The sequence below is a fragment of the Micropterus dolomieu genome, linkage group LG11 (genome assembly GCF_021292245.1).
Source record: "Micropterus dolomieu isolate WLL.071019.BEF.003 ecotype Adirondacks linkage group LG11, ASM2129224v1, whole genome shotgun sequence".
Lineage (NCBI taxonomy): Eukaryota > Metazoa > Chordata > Actinopteri > Centrarchiformes > Centrarchidae > Micropterus > Micropterus dolomieu.
This window is the reverse complement of record NC_060160.1, coordinates 8557539-8576086: the sequence shown is the minus strand read 5'-3', so window position 1 is coordinate 8576086 and position 18548 is coordinate 8557539. Positions and strand designations below refer to the sequence as shown.

Genomic DNA, 18548 nt, shown 5'->3' with positions numbered 1-18548 from the left:
CAGCTGTTACTGGCCTAAAACCTATATGTAAAGCTTTCACAACTAACTAAAGACAGTCGTCTTGTCGTGCTCCCTCTTCCTCTTCCTGCCCTGTGACAGGGGTTGTGAGACAGTGCAGGTGCAGGGGAAAGTGGTTGCCACTCGCTCTGTTTATGGCGAGTCGACAGCTTTACAGTGGATATAAAGTTGATCTGCTACAAGGTGCGAGCAAGTGCACGGTGAGTGGCCGGATAGTGACAGTTGGAAAACCTATGTTGGCTGAAGTTCAACAGACAGCAGTAGCTACAGTAGCTGTGCCCTCTTCACCCGACAGACACGCTCACACACTCTCCAAGTATGAAATTGAAGGCCTTCGTGCATGCATGCTTTTTAGGTGTGTCCTTTGGGAGTAGATCCGCTTGAATTTCCAGAGAACGCTGACACAATGAGATGTTTGCCAAATTACACAGCCTCCACATCAACTATGAGAGCCAAATGACTGCTAATACAATAAAGGCGTGATATATGTGTCAGGGAGAGTCCCTACAGACGGAAGATCCACGTTCTTGTCGACCAATTATCACTAACAGTATATTTTTTCTGCGGCTATAATCACTCCTCAGTAGCACATTGTGGATTACCTCCAGGCCAAACCACTTAGTTATAACTTATACAAATACTGTTAGGCCCCTCTGTTGTAGAATTATTATTAAAAATAAACATCTCCCGTTAGCTCATGGCAGGACCGAGCTAGCAGCAAGCCTCACTCTCTCTCCTTGGGTGATGAGGGAGGAAACTTGAGCTCTCAGCTCGAGCTTGGTGATTAAACTGAAGAAAGACATGGAAATGTGCACGTGTGACACCATTCTTAAGACAGTCTGAAGGCTGGACACTTCTATACCTATAGACATTGTTACTTATATTGCAGCAGGATACATTTTAAATGCTTGTAGTTAAAAAAGAATGACTGTTGGAGTGTGGATTATTTCCTTTAGAAACTCAAAATTTTACCTTACATTTACTTATTATTTTAAATCAGGAAAATATAGCATGAAATCCTGTAGCCTTTGCTCATAAGTGTGTGACAGTGTGAACTATGCTCGCAAACACTTGGTTGGTGTATTGCCTTACAGGCCACGCTCCTTTTTCTGTTGCATGTGGGTGTAGCAGCATGAGCATGTGTTAAGTGTTTCCGTCTGGAGGGAAACAAAAAGACTCTATTCTCGAGCATTCTTTACCAGTGTGGTATCCAGAGACTGGGTCGGGACCCGAAGCACGGCCACAGGAATATTAAAAGGGTCCATGCATTACAGCAGAGCACGTTGGCCTGCGTGCAGTAGATCGATGACTAATTCCTGGAACCAGTTCTGGGTTGAGGGGAGTGCGGTACTCCAGCTGGGACCACCTATGTAAAAAAAAATATCTACATTCATTGTGGTGGTGTGAAGTGTAGATAAGCGCCTCTACCAGACACATATGGATTGCTTCGGTGTAGGAGCATCCTGTCAAAGACACTTATTCACTTCTTTGCCAATTTCTTACATGACATTTTTTCACCTGAGATTTTCTACGGACTGAATATGTTAATTAGTGAGCTTCAAAGGTGCGGGGACGCTGTTTTTGTTATCTTTGGTAAGAGCTAGCTTTGCACTGTTTCCAGTCTTTATGCTAACCTAAGCTAACCTGCTGTTGGTGGCAACTTCATATTAATCGTACAGACGTGAGCGTTGATCTTCTCCTCTAACTTATCATTGATCAAGAAAGTGAAGACCCATAGCTACCAAATGTATTCCTTTAACAGTATGTTCTTCCTCTAAAAATTCAAAAAGAGGACCCTGTTTGTTTGAGTAATACAAATGGTTTCCAGGTGTAAACCATTCATTTGCTTAATGCTCAGTTACACTTTACACATTTCGGCAAAAATAACACATTTTGAAATAGCATAATTCAATACCCATGCCTCAAAGTCCATACATTTGAACTTTTCTGTGCTTACTTTAGATGTGAATTAATAAAAATTTCTACCTCATGGTGCATGTGATACACCAAAAGAGAAATGTGTAGTAATAATAATAACAATAATAATCTTTATTTGTAGAGCACTTTTCAAAAACAACAAGTGTAAAGACAATAATACCCAAAAAACAATAATACAGAAACAATACAAGATAAAAGCAAGAAAACATTGAAAAGACTAAAATACATGTTTAAGCTAAAAATAAAATAAAGTCAAATAAGATCGGGAAAGGCTCTCCTATAAAAGTGTTTTTTAAGAAGGGACTTAAAAGAGTTCACTGACTCAACCGACCTGATTTCCTCGGGCAGGCTGTTCCAGAGCCTCGGGGCCCTGACAACAAACGCTCTGTCCCCTTTAGTAATTTGTGCCTTTTATCTTGTGAATCCTGGCCTCTCGTAATTCTGCTGCATTGTCCCTGTTCAGCGTCAACGATATACAGTAGACACAGTGAAAATATTTGCATATTTAACATGTCAGTTGTTTACATGTTAAAAAGTTCCTGGGGAGGCATATTTCCAATAGATTTCCTCATAGAAGCTGCAAACAATGATTGTACTCAAGGAAGTGTTTTAGGTATGCAAATGATCTGTTACTTTTTGCATTTACGCATTTGTGTAAAAAAAGTCAAACTTTGTGCTTCATGGATATTATTAGCCAGCAAGGTTGAGTGCCTGTGTTCTGTCAGTGCTGAGTTCCTATCCAGATGGATGGGGGCTGTTAAAAAAGGAAAGTTTTATGAAAATGAAAGACAAATCATACACACAAGCAAATATAAACACACAGACACACACACCCCATCTGCCCTGCCCCGCCCACCTCACCCTTCGCTCGCTCTGTGTCAGGAGGCCATTTGTTTAGGAAAGCCAAAAAGGGACTTAGTGTGTACTTTACATTGGAAATCAAATTAGGATTCAAATGATGGCCACTCACTAGAGGCTCTATTTGTTCTGTAACAAATTTCACTCCTCCTTCATCACCTGGTGGCTCCCCAGCCTGACCACACCCGGGAAATCTGTGGCCACCATTTGCATGGACAAAGAGAGCAGAGGGAATGGTCTTCCATCTGACTGAAATAACTTGTTTACACAAATGATATGAGGGATACATTTTTAGCTTCAAAGAGGGATTTTCCTCAGCCATAATCCCTTACTCCAAAGTTATTATGATGGCTCGCTTACCCAGAGCCAGAACCACTTGTGTAACTTCAGGCGTTGTTGAAAAAGGTCACCTGATGACAAGTGTTTTGATAATTAGTTGTGGTTCACTGCTGTTTTTGGAAGGTGGCCTCGCTGCTGTGGAAGTGTAATGGCTTGTCCTTCTCAGGTTATATTCGGTGGAAATGTATGCCAGCAGCAAAAATATTTACACTCTGACCCAGTCAACCAAGATCATCTCTGTTGACTTGTAGAGAATGTTGTCACAACAGAGCTGGTGCCGCTTTTCACAGGATATAGTCGGTCATGCCACACCACGTTGTGCTCTTTGTCTATAGAACTGTGTTCAGTATCAATATGCACACCCCTACACTTTTCTTCTCTCTCTCTCTCGCTGTAACCTACAAGCAGCTAAATGAAAGACATTGCCCTCTCTGCAATGACCCTGTGCACATTTACAATATTTTTGACTTTTTTGTTTTAAATTGGTTTGATGACTTTAAGGATAAGGCTGGTGATATTCTATATTTTTGTTATTGTCTTCTCATGAAAAGACTAAAACAAGCAATGAGTTAGCCCTTCTCTCAATGCTTCATGACTTCACTATCCTGTTTGTATCTCTCAACCCCAAACCCATTCATTCCTAGTGAAGACATGCATCTTTAAAGCAGGCAATAAATATATACTTTTATTTTTTGAAAAAGGCTATTTAAAAACAGCTGCACACTGTGGTTATTAGCAGACATTACTCAAACAGTAGTAGATAGTGTATTTGTTGTTGCTATTTTTATATGCAGATCAATGCATGTTTGTTGTAGTGAGCATTTAGGGCAGTGTATTCTGGATTAACTCCAAATATCCTACATTTCCCATGTTAACCAAAATAAAGGAACGTGCCACCAGTGCAACAGTGTGACTCGATTATGTGAGAATAGTTTTTGGACAACAGTGGCACAGAGCCAGACAGACAATACTTGATAGTAGTAGATCAGATCATTGATGTTTTTGGTCCATATTCCTATATCTGACCTAATATGTGATATGATTTGTATCATTACATTTAAAAAGAAAAAACAAGTGACTTCAAAGTTTTTCATAATTTCCACTATGAGGCCTTAGGTAGTGAGGTGTGTGCTCTTTCCTTCCGAAAAAGTGGAAAGAAATGTTTGTAAACAGCCTATATATATTTATTTTTCCATGACCTGAGTATTTGCTCATGGAAAACTGGCTTATTGATAAAGAAACAAGGAAGTGTGAAAATCTGAAAAGCATTCGACAGCTGGTGACCGCAGGTAATTTGAATGTTGATTGTTAAAATGTTGATTAGGTGCCCTGGTCACTCTGTAAGATAGAAATGCAATATATAAATGACACAGTCTGAGCTCTCTGTTAGACATGCTTCAAAATGGCACTCATGGTTTCACATATTATGATTTATATCGCAATTGCAAAATTTGTCACAAATTCTCCATAAAGTGTGGAGGCATCTTGTATCATACATATTTAGCTGCTGTATTTTATAAACCTGACCTATTCCTACTTGGTTAGTCAGTTGTTTACAGAAATGCACAGGGGTGGAGATCATTATTTAATTGATCCCTACACTGTAATTAAAAATATGCTCAAGGAACTGTAGGGCCTACCTCACATAAGCATATTTTTATTAGTTCCAAAATGTAAGAAAATAATGTTGTGTTTTCTATTTCTCTTGTTGAAATCTTTAGACCTGTTTTACTTGTTTCTCTCTGAGGCAGTCCCCTTAAAATAACATTTCAGAATGAGAGCTTGTTTGCTGTTGCTAGTGACAGTTTGTTATCTTCACAACAGAGAATGAGCCAATAGTCTGATGCTTCAGGTGCGCTATTGTTGCCCGCTCATGCCACACATAGGTTGGGTTTGAGTTGGAGGGTTCTAAAGAAAATATTTGAAAAGTAAATGTCATTTTATTTGATTGATAACTCTGAGATGGTCTTCCTAGCCATGTCTATGTCAACTACACAAACTAATTAACTTGTCCACCCATGTTTTGACAAAATTGAAGAGTGGGGGAAATGCACATCTGTGCACTTCTGAATGTATACGAAACATACTTTGTGCCCTGCAAAACAGACAACATCCCACTATCTTACATGTAAACATCAAAGTCTGGTCAGGTGTTTTGGGGGGAAACCTCCATTTTAATGTTATTCAATATCAACAACTTTTTAAAAAGGGATAAAATGCTATTTCAAATAGAAATTATGTAAAATGTAGCTTTTGCATATTTCAATATCACATTAATAAAGGATTATTTAGATACATTGTGTAGTTAGAAATAGTATAATAATGCCCTACTCTGAAGGATTCTGAAAATGTCATGAGAAAGATCATACATTTGTGTAAAGTTTAGAAACATTCATTCACATTTCTGTGTTAACATGCATATAGCTAACAATCCAGACTGTCCTTTCACTCTTTAGATGGTCCATAAAATGGATTGCTTACAATATTGCAAATGTAGGCATGCATCTCTATATACATAACTCACTGGATCATTTTATTATTTTTCCTGCCTCTAAGTATGCTTTAAATTATGGCTGGTATGATTGAGCAAAGGCAAATTGACTAAAATTATACAACTACCGTCTTTTGAAACATCCAGTATATCAAACGCTGAAATAAACTCCTCAATCATTTTCTCCACAGATTCCCACAGAACGTGTTTGCCAGAGTTTGTGGTTTCTTGGTAGTCAGGTTTCCAAACAGCAGCAATATACTTTCTATTTTGTGAGCCTAGCATTAGTCCTGCAGTCTATATTTCGTATTGTCAGATATGTCATTCCTGTAGTAACCGCATGCCTTTGAGGGGGTTTTATGTCAAAGGCCAATACCAGGATGTTAGCAAATAACTTCAAGAAAGCAGGATTTATTGGTATGGCTGTTTTATTAGGGTGTACTCACACTAGGCGATTCGTACCCTGCACGTTTAACCCCCAAAGTTCAGTTCGTCTGACCAGTATGATCGCTCCGCTGAACTGTGTCCGGGCCAATTGTAGAAGTGGGCTCAGGCACACTTAGGTTGGATTCCGGGACTGTACGCATCTAGTGTGATCGAGCACGGAACTCGGACATGAACTCACCTTCCCCCCCCAAAAGAGTGATGACTTAAACATGACTGGGCTCAGATTGTTGGGTGCTATGTGAGCGCAGGCTAGCGGGGGAATGGGGAGGGGGGACAATCGTGCTCGGGCACAAGGCCACCAGGCCTAGTGTGAGTATGCCCTTAGACTCCATGCACACAGCGCACCTAATAAACCAGCAACTGAGTGTTTCTGCTTGGATATAGTTTTTTGTAATTTGACTAAACTGACCCTCTAAAGCATTACTGTAGCAGACTGCACATCATGACATGACAGTGATATGTAACCATCACAAAAACAAATCAGACTTGATGCTCATATGTACATCACTTTGGACAAAAATGAATAAATGTAAATGATGGATATCACAACTCAAGAGTCGGCTCTACAGACATGATTGGAAACCAATAAGAAAATAATAACAACACATCCGTACTTTGCAAAATGGTTAGCTATAGTGTAAAGTATACAGTACATGATTTGTAATAAAGGGGATAAAACATTCAGAACCACCGGTATGGCTCTGTAAGGCCTAAATTCTAAATGATTTGACTTATTCTTTTACTTCTGTGATAATGTTCATTATCATTTAATCTGCTGTTTATGCTCTTGATTAGTTGATTAATTGTGCAGTCTGTAAAATATCAGAAAATGAAGACATCTTCAAATCGTTTTTTTTGTCCGACCAACAGTTCAAAACCCACATAGTTATTCAGTTAACTTGATCTTATTAACTATCAGAAAATGTGCTGATTTTCATTTTTTGTCAATCAACAAATCGTTTAATCAACCAATTATTTCTAATTATCTTTTGACTACTTACTGTTTGATCACAATGTCAGGTGGAACTCAACAAGTCTTTGTATAAGCGTGGGTAACATTTGATTTTCTCTCTCCACAGAGTCTTTGGCTTCTACAAGGGCATCCTGCCTCCGATTCTGGCAGAGACACCAAAGAGAGCGGTGAAGGTGAGATAAAGGATGTGCATGTTGAGTTCCTAGAAAACTGCAAAGCTACTCGCACTGTGATGCAACGCTCAGGCTCTGGTTTCACCGTGAACTGCTCTGCTGCCATATGAAAAAACTCCAACCGTGGTTGCTCTAACATGGTACACACTTGGTGATTAAACACATGACGCCCTCCGCCATGTCGGCCTGCTCAGCCACTCCTATTTGTTCTATTGGCCTACCAAATATTGACTTACAAGCGTTTATAGCAAGCCTTCCCCTGAGCCCCATCTTTTGAAATTTGTTTGTAGAAAGGCTTAGCATCTCTCGCTTCGCACTAACATATAATGGGGTGACGGCAGCAGGGGTGGCGGGGCTGATGCCAGGCATGGAGCTGCTCTTTAATGAGATGCTGGAGACGAGAATGTGTGAACTTTAAAAATAAGCACTCACACTGAGAAGATGGGGTAATCGCTCACACAGCAGACAAAGCTGGCTGATGGTGAGAAATGTCTGGAGCGAAGAATTAAAACAAAGTAAAGCTCCAATTAAAACGCCTCTGCTGGCGTTTTGCCCTTTGCTCAGATAAACAAATCAGTGGATGTGTCTCCTTTCGATAGTGTGCTTTTCTCTCTCCACAGAGATTGTTGTCTCATTTTAAAGTAAGGCTTGATTTTATTATGCCGTAGTTTATACAATGCTCACCCAAGTTCCTCTTTCCTCATCAGTATGTACATATGTATATGAGGGTGTGTGCATGTGTATAGAGATGTCAGTTTATGAATGCACTGTGACTTTCTGACAGCTGGTTTTCCTGATCTCTCTGCAGTTTTTTACCTTTGAGCAATACAAGAAGTTGCTGAGTTTGACCCCTTTGTCTCCTGGTGTGGTGAGTCATACACAGAGTAACACCTGAATACACTTTCACCTGAAAAATAAACACACACATGCTCACAGGACCAGGAAGAGTGTTACACCAACGTTTCAGCTAACCTGTCGCTGGTAAAACAAAGACGAATGCCAAGAATAATTTTAACAGCAAAATTAATTAATATAAATGTTCCTGTCAATGCAGAGGAGTGAACGTGCAGTTGGAACTCGGGGAGATCGGCTAAACGGCTGCTACTAATGACCTCATGTTTCTGCCTGAACATCACTATATGATCTTTATTCCAGGCAGCAGAGCAGCCAGAGGAAAAGTTTGGTTTCTACCACTTTGTGTAAAGCCAGTGTAACTGGCAGCTTGTCAGTCAATCCCATTTGTTATTACAGAGGCATTGTTTTGCTTTTAATGTATTGGTTCCAAGTATGAGAAAACGTATGGGATGTCTGTGGCTCAGGTGGTAGAGTGTGTTGCCCGTTAATTGGAAGGTCGGTGGTTCAATCTCCTCCAGGCTGCATGTCGAAGTGTCCTTGGGCAAGATACTGAACCCCGACTGGCGGCTGTTCCGTCAGTGTATGAATGTGTGTGAATGTTAGTTTCTATTTGAGCACTTATGCTCAGTGTATGAATGTGTATGAATGGTGAATGCAGATGTAGTGTAAAAGCAAAAATATATACAAATACGGAGCGTTTACATTTACATGTAAAGGATTTAGTGTAGGCAAAACAATACAATCCCTTTAAAACATTACAAGCTACTACAAATACAAGTTTTACTGTTGGAGTCCATACTGTAAGTGTCCAGACAGTCTTGCTTTGAATCTTTATTCCATCATATAGGATTTGAAATGAAACACTAACTATGAGATTTAAGTGCAGCCTTAAAGCTGGCCTGACACTCCTCCATGTTTTCTTGTCAGTCTCTTCTTGGCAAACCAACTTGGAGGTGCATTACCACCACCAACTGTTGCTCTCATGTCACATGAGAACATGGTAAGCAGTCCTGCTGCCCAAATCACATTACTTTGCAACCCACCTGGATTCGTGAGAATTACAATATCAAGAGAGAGAATCCAGCTGATTTGCTACATAGCCTGACCCAAATATATAGCAGAGTCCCTAAGTGAGAGCCCCCTCAGTGGAAATGGTATTTCCATTCCTCTTCCAGTCGACACATTACTTCCGTCACACAGCCCTACAACAGCCAAACTGGCAGGTATTCGACCGGATTCCAAAATTTGGTCGAGGCCGACCAGTTCAAGATTAAAATCAGGCTTGATCCATATAGTGTTTGCCAGATTTTAATCTAGGGGTTCTATATCAGATGAACAATGTAAAAATTATATATTATACCTAAGGTAAATCGGTGGTATTTCTATCAGTAAGAGCGTGAAAACACCTTTTGAAGTGGAAATTCATTCATTGTCGGTGAAAATTCTCAGTCATCCAGGTCATAGTTATCCAAAGAAGGTTAAAGGGCAACTGGACTTGGTTGAAGATTCAACCAAGTCCAGTTGCCCTTTAACCTTCTTTGGAGAAATTCATTCATTGTTTCACTTGAAATCCAGTGTGCCAAGTAATGACAAACATAACATTATCCTAATAAACGGACTACACTGCATATTTGCTTGGCTGTTATTAATTCTGGAGACCGGTTACGCCACAGGTCATGAATATACAAGTGGTTTCATCTTTCTCGACTAATCTGGTTTCTGTTATATTGAGTCAGAGTTTTAAGCCAGACAGATTTTCGTTGCATTTGGGGTGCGGTCACAACACACCACCTATTCAGGTGGCAACCAAGTGTCAGGTGTGATGGATGGCTTACCTGTAACTTAGCGTGTTGGCTGCCCCTGCACAGCGCAGATCCTCTTGTTTTTACAGCCATTGGTGGAGAAATGTTTACCTGTCCCATCCATCATACTCTCTTCCCCCTCCTTATCCACCTCCTTGTTGTCTCCTCATCTTCCTCTTCCTCTAGTGCCTTTCCCCCAGAGGCCCTTGCATATCAAGTACTGTAATCACATCAGATCATTAGTGCGGGTGAATTACAGATTGGTTCTGAATGGCTCTCCCTCTCCTATTCAGTGTGGCACAGCTGAATGCCTTCACTCTGATTAATGAGGACACACACAGTAATAATACAAATAAGGAATTAAAACGTGGCTGGCTGGCTGGCTGGCTGTGTAAACATCATGAGGCATGTCTGAGAGGATGGGTCCCGGGGCTCTGACAGCAGGATAAAGAGGCAGGAAGAGTAATGAGCTATAGACACGTTCTTGACATGTTCCCATTACGCTTCACTGTGAGCATGCATGCACGCACACATGCACGCACACGCACTTACATGCAGACACATACAGCCTCATGCAAATACATGTAGCAAACATCCACATATTGCAACATCCACAGTTAATTACATGTCCAGTATATACATTTATGAATGGGATGTGTACTTGTTACCTCTTGAATTGCATCGGGTGACACAAAATGTATGAAAATTCTATGGTTATTTGAAAATAACTGTTATTTGTTTTGTTTTTTACTTCCTTGAATTCAATTTTCTGCCCTTTTTAATGATGAATCTTAAACAGCTTGCTCACATTCCTATTTCTACCTTTGGTTTACCTTCCTCTCATCCCTGTCATCTAATATTTTGTCAAATGATAACAAACACAGGTGTCTTTGGTGTGTTCAAACATTTGTCAAAGCGATACAATGACAGACATGACAGAAACAAATGTCCATTTTAAACGAGACAAAAAGACTCGGAGAACAAGTTTCTGAAAACGGAACTACGATTCAGCATTAAGCTCTCACAGACACATTGACCTTTTTCCTCTTTGTCTACATCAGTTTGCCTTCTTTGCTCTGTCTCTACCCACATGTTATCTCCACATTCTCACTCTTAAGTCATGTCCATCCCCCCTCCAGGCACTGTCTGTAGCAGGGCTTGGCGCAGGCTTGACTGAGGCTGTTGTCGTCAATCCGTTCGAAGTGGTGAAAGTCAGTCTCCAGGCCAACAGAGATTCCTTCACAGAGGTTAATAAAAATAAAATACTGTCTTAACTCATAACGTGTTGGTAATGAGCACTTTTCTGTAGAGGCCCAATGGGTTTTTTTGTCTGCATTTGACGTCCTTCTTTTGAATTCCTTTTCTCCAATACAGCAACCGTCCTCATTTGCTCAAGCAAGACGCATAATCAACTCAGATGGATTCGGACTGAAGGGCTTGAATAAAGGATTAACATCAACACTGGGACGCCATGGAGTTTTCAACATGATCTACTTTGGCTTCTACTTTAATGTCAAGGATGCCATTCCTACCAGCCCGGTAATATACCAAGCAAAATCTATGACCACACTTCGACCTCCAGTCCTGTTTCAGTTTTTCCCAACAAATTGCAATCCCAAGCCAAGTGACACTTCAGCTTTGCTTTGGTGTTTGTAACCTGTACTACACCTAATTTTTGCTAGCTTCAGGCTATGTGATACACACCTGTCCCAGCCACCTCGCCACTGGGGAAATGCAAGTGTTTGACAGTATGATTAGTTAGACTACCTCCCATAGCAAGGAGGAAGCAAAAATCAGAGAGGAACTTGTAAGATCAGCCTCGCTAATACCTCGTCTGTTGGCTCTTCATAACATCCTCAACGTTTCAGATTACACATCCGGCAGGGCCTGATGGCCCAAACAAAAGTTAATTTTGTTTAATGGAAACGTTACCATACGCCAGTCCACATGTACAAACTGGAGCATTAGATTAACTCCAATGAACTAATTGGAAGCAGACAACGGTACTATTTTCAAGAGAACGTTACAGTGGCAGCCCAGGCTCTGCTATATTTTCAACATTTTTCCAGTGACGCATGGCGTACAGAGAACCAAGTGGTCATCCTCTGTGAATGTTAATTATGTGGCTGGATGACCCAAATAGCTCTCTTCTTAGATTGTGGCCGTTGCTTTTGGGAATGATCCATCGGTATGTACATTGATGGAATGATCCTGTTTGCGAGAGGCTAACAACATCTATTGTTGAGGCAGAAATGGATAAATATTGTGGCCACTGACAGCTTACAGGCTAAGCTGATAATGCTGTTTATCCAAAGCCCTTTTGTCAGCAACATGAGCAATGAGCTTGCAACTCAAACATGTCCATAGTCAAATTGAGCCGGCCGAGCTCAGGCTTCTCTTATATTGCCATTTTAAAAGTACAGAGGAGGCAGATAGCACTCTGCCATCATTCACAAGTGAATGTGTGAGGTGATGTTTGCTTAAGGCTGTTAGGAAGTGGGTTGATGGGTATACTTAGGCCGCAGGTATGTTACCCCCTTCCCCACATCCCACTTGACAAAAACAGAAGAAGTGGGATTAGCTGTTGATTTACCTCGGCTCTCAGGGTGTCCAGCCACTTGAGAAAGGCCTGGACCAGAGAGGCTGCTGTCATTTGTAAAAATATCCCGGCCAATTAGCTGTCAGAGCTCTCTGAGTCTGGGCTTCTTTGGTACAGTAATACCCCTGTGCCGAGTCACAGCCCAATTACCCAAATTGTCCCCATATGCCTCCCTAGTCTGCCTGCATGCACCCTGTTTATAAATCCTCTGTCTTGGCTCCCCAAAGAACATGTGCTTCTGTTCAGCCAATCAGAATGCTGCACCACAGTCAGGAAGCACTAATCTGCCCCCCGCTACCATAAAATGATCAGGGCTTTCATGCCAGCTTTGCAATCATATGCAGAAGCCTCCTTATGCTCTTGCCCTCCCTTGCATTTGCTCAAATATTTTTATATATAGATATAGATACAGATACACACTACATCTCTCTATAGCTGTGTTTTATTTGCTACTTATGTTTTGTGCCATGATATTTAAAACCTGGTTCCCATATTAGAAATGCTTGTTTTTTTAATCATGTATCTCTTCTCTTCTTTTACCAGGACCCGACTCTGGAGTTCCTGAGGAAGTTTACTATCGGCCTAGTGTCTGGGACCATCTCCTCCTGCGTGAACATTCCCTTCGACGTAGCCAAGAGCCGCATTCAAGGCCCCCAGCCCGTTCCTGGAGAGATCAAGTACCGCACCTGCTTCCAGACCATGGCCGTGGTGTATCGGGAGGAGGGGTATGAATGGGGGGGTTAATGTAGGGGATCTTCAGGACAAAATTTTAAACACTGTCAGTAGTGCATCTTAGAATTAATGAGGCACTTTGTCTGCTTTGTTGCTTGTGTTGCCAAACTGGCTGTCAGAAAAGACAAATATACCAGCTGCAGCTACAAGTTAGCAGGGTTTGATTATGCGGTGCGAGTTTCCTACACTAACTACTGAGGAAGTGCATGAATAGCTTGATACAAAGCTGTGATCCAATGAATGGAAACCAAATAGTGACGTTACATTCTGGGCTGTATTCCCCTCATGTGTGATTATGCATTTCTGCAGTGTGTCAGTTGTACAGTAAATGTTAACATATTTTCAAGCCTCAGAGAGTGACAGCTCTAAATGGAAGCTTCAAGGAAAGATGTATGTTATGTTAGTAATTGCCCTAGGCTTTCCACTTTTCCCCATGCAGCTCCACTAGACAAGGGCCAGCGAGATGTTTGTAGTTAGTGGACACAGGAACTGGGGCCGCTGCAAGAACGGCACAGAAACGCTGTCGTCGCAGGGGTGCATGGAGGGTGCCCCCTCCGCCACATCCAGTCCCCTGCTCTAACACAACACAGTCCCAGCTAATTAGTGGTCCCTATGGGAGACATCGTTAAGCAGCCCCTAACGAGCCGCGCGGCGCTCCACGGGTCAATCTAATCAGACAGAGGGCCAGGGAGGAAGTGGGTCGAGCCTTATTAACGCCATCAGGCGGGGGCAGGGAGCGGGACAGGGAGCACGAGGCGGAGGCAGGCAGCCACTGATCACCTTGAATGCATTAAGGGGCAGGTCCTCACCAGTCCTTGCAGTTACACCCCAGCTATGTACCTGACGGGGTGAGAGACAGGCAGGCCAGTAGACAGCCAGGCAAGAACTCACCACTACATACTCTAAATTATTCACACATGCAAGTTTGCACACTTACTAAAGGCCCACATGATGCATTTTTTTTACAATATTGACTTGATTTACATAGTTTGAGTTTTAACTCGGGTATCTTATATTTGTACATTATTAGCATCCTATTTTTGTTCTGCAGGTACTTCGCACTATACAAGGGGTTGGTGCCCAAGATAATGAGGCTTGGACCAGGTAACAACAAAAAAATTTTAAACTGATATTAAAATTAACCTTAAAATCACACAGATGAAAACTTTTATGGTTTTTTGTCTGAATAATAGGTTTTGAGATTGGTAATTATACTGGAATCTATATTTTCTTCTACCCTGGAAAGCTCCAGTTATTAATATAGCTACCCACAGCATCTTAGTGTTAAATTCAACTTAACATGAGTGTTTCCAAATGAAATTAGGTGGGTCCTTCTCAGACTCAGCATTCATTCTTAATGTTTTGTACTGTGCACTCATTAACAAAAATGTATATGTAAAATGTATATTTGCAATGATTGAATAGAAACATCATGAGCACCAAAACTCAGTTCCTATTGGTTGGGTAACTCACGCTGCTGATTCACCATCAGAGAATTATGGATTGATTCACTGTGGCTCTCTCTTCTGTTTGGTTACAGGTGGAGCAGTGATGCTGCTGGTCTATGAATATGTGTCTGGATGGCTGCAGAAGAACTGGTAACCAAAAGAAAAAAAACTAAGGGAAGGAAACCCACTTAAGTGCCTTGTGGATTGTGTGTCATTGCAAATGATGCTAACTGACTCCAGTAAAGTCAGACCAAATTAGTTTTTTTGTTTGTTTGTCCTTTTTTTTTTACATTGAATACGCAATGCCGCTTTGCAAAATACCAAATGAGAATGGCAACATATCTGATGATGCAGATTTATAAGGACAAACTACATCTTCATCTAAGTTAGTTTCTCAGGAATTAAAAACAGCTGCAGAAATTTACAAATAGAAAACAGATTTGTAACAGTGGATCTGTAGGTTTTAAAGGCCTCGAAAACCTATTTTCTTAGTCAGCTTCTTTCTCGTAGCAATGAGGTCCTACATGAACACAATATTTTCTGCTAAATTCAGAACACTTTTCACATGAGAGATTTATGTATTTTGTGCTTTTGTCGTGGGCTGTGCTTATTAGGCTTGGGTGGTATCAAGGTGTTATACCAGGGTATTTAGAGCCCAAAAGTATAATTTTCAGTAACAAACAGATACTGAGGTTAGGGCTGAGCAATATTTCCAAATTTTCCAGCGGCCACCATCAGCCCAACAACCGGCGATTCCCCATATATTTGTGCGCAGCGGGGCATACCCCCCTCATTGTTTCAGCAGGAGATTTGTGCGAGCGGCGAGTCTAGTAGTAATCTAACAGCACCATAACTGAAGAATTATTTCATTAATGAAAGTTGATTTAATAAAAAGAGACTAACTAATTTAATTCAACGACTCACTTTATTCAATTTAAGGATTTAGTTTTTAGGGTCATGATGTCATAAAATTTGATGACAGACATCAACGCTTCCTTTGAAAATCCCAATAGAAGCTTCAATGTTAAAAAAAAAAACACATTTGCTACAGCGCTAAGTAGGCTAATTGCATATTATCATGAAGTAGCTTATGTAGTCATAACTACTTAAGCTGGGGGTTGGCAACGTTGGAGAAACTAGCAAGAGAGACAGCTAGATTTTAAAAGGATCCAGCCGAAAAAATCCACACATTTCACGTGCAATGTAGTGCGCACAGGTAGGCAGGCAGGTAGAGCAGCTGATTTCAGTCGGACCGAATGAACTCATTGGACATCAGGGCTCATTACAGTCCAGCGACGACCACAGATACTGGATTTTTTTTTCATTTTTGTGTCAGAGCATTTGATTTATTGATTGTTGTCAGGAGTGAGTGATGCACACTTGTCTATACGAACACGTACATACTGTTTGTATGTACACATCTTCACAACAATGCACATGTGATCGCAAATATATACTGTGATCACACCCATACGATTGAGCCTTACTGGAAATTTCAAACAGCCACAGTAGTGCGCAATGATTCTCAATACGAATTGTTGTGTATAAGAATGTCTTGTGTCTTTTTGCACGAGATTTATTGGCAAGAAATTGTGTTCGACTTTTTTTAATCTCAATTTAAATTAGCATTTGTAACTTACATGTATTGCTAACAAATAAAAAGGAATAAAATTAAACTCCCACTTGGTTCCTCACTCTGTGTGTGCGTGCGTGTGTGTGTGCGTTGGGTTAAGCACTTGTGTGTCCTGTAACGGTAAGTGTGTGTGTTGCATGTTTGTCTTCTCTGGGTGCATTTCGGCTTGGCATTGATATAAGCGTATCACCTTTCTTCAGTTTACAGCTTCTTCGCACTCATATTTCCCCCCCGTCAGAGCACTTGGTTGTTTGAGAACCTGTCAGCCATAGCAGTTGCATTAGCCAGCCGTCAGTCTTTTCTCTCTCTGTATCTAGGGGAGTCAGTGCCTGAGTGTAGCCTTAGCGCAAGCTAAAACAACAAGCTCAAGAAATGCAAATGTGGCTGCAGGATGGGGGGGGGGCACCGCACACATTCTCTGCCTCTGCCAGTCTATCTCTTACACAAATATGCACATGCAAACACACACACACCTGTTGCACAGCCTTTAGTGGTACTGGCTGCTCTGTAAGAGACTCATCTTAACCTCATCTGGTAGTTGCTTATACTGAGCCACGTTGGCATTTGACAGTCATCATTAATGTGGGAGTTTCTCTCTGCCAAAATGGAACGGCTCCTGGTCTTTTGCCCAGGGGCCTGTGGTGATAGACTAACAGCTACGGCTTGCAGACTGATGGAATTGTAAGCGCTTAACCTGTCCTTTCTGTAATGGAGTCCTGAATGCATATGTTTGTTTCAGACTTGACAGCTTGTAACATGCGCCGAGTGTATTGCTGGTAGCTAAGCAACAGAGCCACCCTTCACCTGCATTCCCAGCACACCGCGCTGATCATAAATCTTCAGTAGCAAAGTCCCCTTCTCCTCATTTTCTTTACACCCTTTCCATGTATGTTCCTCATCCTCACCCGTAACATTTCAATTCAACGGCTCCACTTGTCACAAGCCTGCAATTTGGACGTGGCTCAACCTGTCTTTCTGAAAGCAGACGCAGTTAATGATTAATACAGATTAAAATGTCCAGGATTTACACTGCATGTAAAAGAAAGAGAGAGAGAAAAAAAGCAGTGATTCATGTCCATGTGATGGAACACGGGAGCCACATGTGTACATACCAAAGACACTGAACCAGACATGTTGTGATTTTCCAAGCATTTTCCCCCTCTTTTTAAGAGGTTTTACTCACCTGTCTGCTCCACGTTGCTGTTTTAAGGCATTAAGAAAACGTTCTGGCTGTTGTCAGCTTCTTTTAAAAATGTTTGTTGAGCAGGAACACGCATGGAGCTCCATGTGTTTGCATACTCTGCTCTGTGTTATTCTGCAAATGGCTGTCTTGTTTCTGATTGCATGTGGAGAAGTAAAGATAACCATATGACACTGAAGTCAGACTCAACATCATTAATTACAAACACGTGTCTGCCCCTATTTTTAAAACTACGCCTCTTAGACCCTCGCTTCCATAAAGCTGACCAACATTAGACTAGAGCAGGCCTTATTAGACTTTCGAGAAGCTAATTCTCCTGTCTAGAAAACACACTGTTCCTATTTTTTAAATACTGGTGTCAATTAAGACGACCACATTTTAATTTTGTTGAATGAGTCAGAGGAGACTAACAAGACTGTGCTCCGTTCATGTAGCTTAGTTGAAAGGAAAAGTTGTTTGGCCTTGTTGTTTGTAGGCTGAGATATAAAACAGAGCCTGTAACGACTTTTTCATGCCATTCAAGGAGCTAACCATCATTTACTGTACATGATGGATGGTAAAGGGGTTGGCCGTGAGGGCTGGCTGGTACAGCGAGTACATGATCATCATGTCCCTGTGATGTGGTTCACATACGGTCAAGGAAACACTACGATCCCTATGCAACGGTCCGTGACCACTGGATGCAGGGAAGAGTGCTTTCCAAGTCAAATCAGCCCCTGCATGGGGAGGACTGTTGACACTGTCACACGAAAGGATTGTTTATGGAGGAATGGAAAGCAGGGGGGATAAATAAAGCAACCACCCTCTGAACGCTCAGCAGCAGGTAATGCTATGTAAAAGAGCAGGTGAGCAACTTTATCAAGTTATTAATCGACCACTTCACGGCCACGCTGGAACCCAGTTTGTGATAAATATCTGGTTTCCACTGCAGGGCTAGACAGGGCTTGCCAGACACACTCATAATTTATTACACTACACTTTTCCCCCCTCAAAACTTGTAGAAAGTATTTTTGCATCATTTTGCAAACATGTCATTTGTCA

The 18548-nt window shown here is 41.4% G+C and overlaps 1 protein-coding gene across 1 annotated transcript in view; it reads left to right on the top strand.

Annotated features, from left to right (window-relative positions):
- Positions 1 to 16349, top strand: part of slc25a21 (solute carrier family 25 member 21) — a 31737-nt gene extending 15388 nt beyond the window's left edge. Inside the window, exons 3-9 of the mRNA XM_046063284.1 lie at positions 7171 to 7237; positions 8046 to 8105; positions 11034 to 11141; positions 11269 to 11433; positions 13037 to 13218; positions 14277 to 14329; positions 14766 to 16349. Of these exons, the coding sequence (XP_045919240.1) occupies positions 7171 to 7237; positions 8046 to 8105; positions 11034 to 11141; positions 11269 to 11433; positions 13037 to 13218; positions 14277 to 14329; positions 14766 to 14827 (697 nt within the window). The 3' untranslated portion in view covers positions 14828 to 16349. The remainder of the gene's footprint in view (positions 1 to 7170; positions 7238 to 8045; positions 8106 to 11033; positions 11142 to 11268; positions 11434 to 13036; positions 13219 to 14276; positions 14330 to 14765) is intronic.
- Positions 16350 to 18548: the final 2199 nt, after the last annotated feature.